The sequence below is a fragment of the Tasmannia lanceolata genome, unplaced genomic scaffold (genome assembly GCF_043159265.1).
Source record: "Tasmannia lanceolata isolate RefF3 unplaced genomic scaffold, GAP_Taslan_0.1 ptg000020l, whole genome shotgun sequence".
In the NCBI taxonomy this organism is placed as follows: Eukaryota; Viridiplantae; Streptophyta; class Magnoliopsida; order Canellales; family Winteraceae; genus Tasmannia; species Tasmannia lanceolata.
Genome location: NW_027518697.1, coordinates 27,615,454 through 27,618,513, shown reverse-complemented (window position 1 = coordinate 27,618,513; position 3,060 = coordinate 27,615,454). Strand labels below are relative to the sequence as shown.

The following is a 3,060-nucleotide window of genomic DNA, read 5'->3' as shown; positions in this document are numbered from 1 at the left end:
CGGTGAGACTTGCCGTATTTAATGGCGGCCGGTGGTGGTTAGTGGAGGAGGTGATGGGGGTTTACAGAGATGGGTTTTGGGAGGTAGAAAATGAAGAATAGATGGGTTTAGATGGGAGATGATGGTGGTGGCTGGAGGTGGGTTTGGATATTAAGGGAAATGGGTATGGAGGTGGTTGCCTCCTTCTTCTTCTTCTTCCTCCTCTCTTTCTCTCTTTTTCAAAGTTTAAGTACATCAAAAAGTATCAATTTCCAACTTCCCAACCATCATTATATATATTTCAAAATTTAAATACACCAAAAAGACAAAAAGTAGTAATTTCTAATCATCTTCATTTCCGCGCCCTCTTTGCTTGTGCTTGCTGAACATGCCTCCGTGCTTGCTCCAATGAATTACCTTGAAGAGTTGGAGGAGTTTGATGCAAGGAAGTTAGTGACGGTGGGACTAAGGTAGTAGGTGGTGTGGAGAGAACGGCATCATCACTAGGATCGATATCATCATCATCATCATCATCATCAGATAATGGTTTCTCTCTTGCCTCTATTGTTATGATATCTTCCTCAATGTTGTCATCACTTGGATAAGCATCCCAATTTTTATAGGATGCTTCATAATCCTCTCGAAATCTTGATAACAATCTCTGATTGTAATGCACAAAAACAAGTTTTTCCGCACGGTCCGCATTTAGTCGATTCCTTTTCACGCTATGAATGTAAGAATAAGTACTCCAACACCTTTCAGCACAAGAGGTGTTAACACTCTGTGACAATACTTTAATTGCTAGAGAATATAATTCAGGGGCTAGTCCACCATATAAGTGCCACCATGAAAGTATTGGCATTGTCTCCCTATCACTCACAGATTGAGGCTGTGCAAAAACACCTTTGTTACTATCAAAATCACTGATTTGTTGCCTTATTAAAGCAACTTCTGATGGTCCAGGAATCATCCTATCAAGTGCTTTAAGATAGCCTTTTTGCACTTCAGTATCAAAATGAGGTTTTGTCCTCTTCACACCACCTGGGGCATGCTTTGAAGGCCAAGAGTTTGTATAGTATTTGGGGACAAGTACGTAAGCAAGACAATGTAATGGTATGTTCATCTTGTCCCATCTCTCCACCACAAGATTATGAATCTTCTTATACATTACTTGATCATGAGAAAGAGTATCCTGAATTTGCCCCAACATTGTATCCATTTGTTCGTATACTTCTCCAATCACCGCTTTATCTGAATAAAAAAATCTCAACATTTTGTAAATAGGCTTCAACACTTTTAGTACTCTCTCTTATTTTCTCCAAAATTCATCATCCATAATAGTGCGACGAACAATGTCATGTTGGTCTGCCGATGCTCTTCTTAGGTTTTCCCATTGCCTATTTACAGCCATAGATACTAAAGCAGCCCGGACTTTTACAAGGCGTTGAATGACTATATAATGGTGAGCAAATCTTGTTTTCTTCACCCTCAGAAGCTCTAAATCAGAAATTTTTTTAAATAAAAACTGACAGGAACTATGATTCTTTACATATATAACTATTGCTTTCCCTCTTTTGTATGTTTCACCAACAAATGCTAAAGATGGATGCTCGGATTTACCAATATCTTTCATCAATAAATTTAGTGTATGAGCCAAGCAACCTGACCAAAATATGTGAGGGTACTTACTTTCTATTATTGCTCCTGCAGACTTGCAATTGGAGGCATTATCGGTGATTACTTGCACCACATTGGATGGCCCAACATAATCAATGGCCTTAAACAACAACTCAGCAATATTCTGTGCAGATTGGTCGATCGATGAAACATCATGTCCATTTATAAACATCGCTCTACCACCTGAGGCAGCCATGATGTTGATCAGAGTCTGATTTTTTTGGTTAGACCACCCATCTGAAACAATAGATACGCCATGAGTATTCCAATCCTCCATTAAAGGGCTGAGTGCCTGTCTCATCTTCGTCTGCTCTTTGTCTAACAAAGTCGTCCTCACCTTTTCATAATTGGGAGATTTATAGCCCTTTGGTGCATTATTGATGGCGGTAATCATATCTGCCCAAAGAGGAGATCTAACAACATGAAAGGGAATACCATTGCCATAGAGACACCTTGCAATCTTTTGATCAACCTCTTCTCTTGAACTGATATTAAACATTTTGTCAATTGCCTTCATTGAAGAAGGCGCATTAGAGAGCATTTTTAGTGCCGGAGTTGCTAGTGGAGGCTTTCGAGCTTTAGAATTTCCGCCAAAGACACGCTTTGCATCTGTTTCTTCTTGTTTCAATATCCCGTGCTCTATCGTGCTCAACTTCGTACATAATTAATTCCTTGAGCTCGTTGGCCTGGTAAGGTACCAATTAAGTGTGCACGGACTCGTGAATAAGATCCTGTATAAGGTTCTGATCTGCATCCAAATTTGCACACAAATTTTGCTGACCCAGCTCCTCCTTTAGGGTTTGCTCCTTCACATTGAACCTTAGTAACATATTTCCAAAGTGGAGTGGCTGATGGCTCTTCATATTCATCTTCATTGCTAGCTTCTTGAAAATCCAGATTTTGGTTTGAAGTCTGGAAGGCATCCATTATAACTGTAAAAAAGTGTGGCTCTAATCGAGTCAGGTTGCTTATAAATACAAGGAGAGAGGGAAAAGGGATTTGGAGTCTTGCTGCTTATACTTACCAATAGAAAGTGAAAATGGCTTTGATGGAGTCCCGCACTGCACTCGTGCTGCTTACACAGATGAGGAGAGATTGAACCGGCAAAAGTGGGTGGAAAGGCAAAATTGATGGAGCAAGGGTTCCATATGGAGACGAGAGAGAGAGAAAAGGCAAAACTGATTGGGATTCTTGTATGTAGAGAGGGGAAAAAACAAAAGTTAAAGATGTGAAAAGACAAAAGTAATGGATGGAAAAAAATACACAACGTTAGGGTATATGGAGTGGGAGTTTTCTAATTTGTCAGACTTTTGGTTGTCCATGCTTTGAAACTACTTAATGCTATTTTAACTTTTGTATACATTGTAATTTTGCTCAAATTAAATGGGCCTTAACTATTTTTCT

The 3,060-nt window shown here is 39.4% G+C and overlaps 1 protein-coding gene across 1 annotated transcript; it reads right to left on the bottom strand.

Annotated features, from left to right (window-relative positions):
- Window positions 1–331: 331 nt before the first annotated feature.
- Window positions 332–2,583, bottom strand: LOC143853935 (uncharacterized). The gene is made up of 3 exons (XM_077363630.1): window positions 2,355–2,583; window positions 1,669–2,295; window positions 332–1,230 (listed from the first exon to the last, which is right to left on the bottom strand). Exons 1-3 carry the CDS (start codon window positions 2,581–2,583, stop codon window positions 332–334), a joined length of 1,755 nt encoding a protein of 584 aa, XP_077219745.1.
- Between the last annotated feature and the right edge of the window lie 477 nt (window positions 2,584–3,060).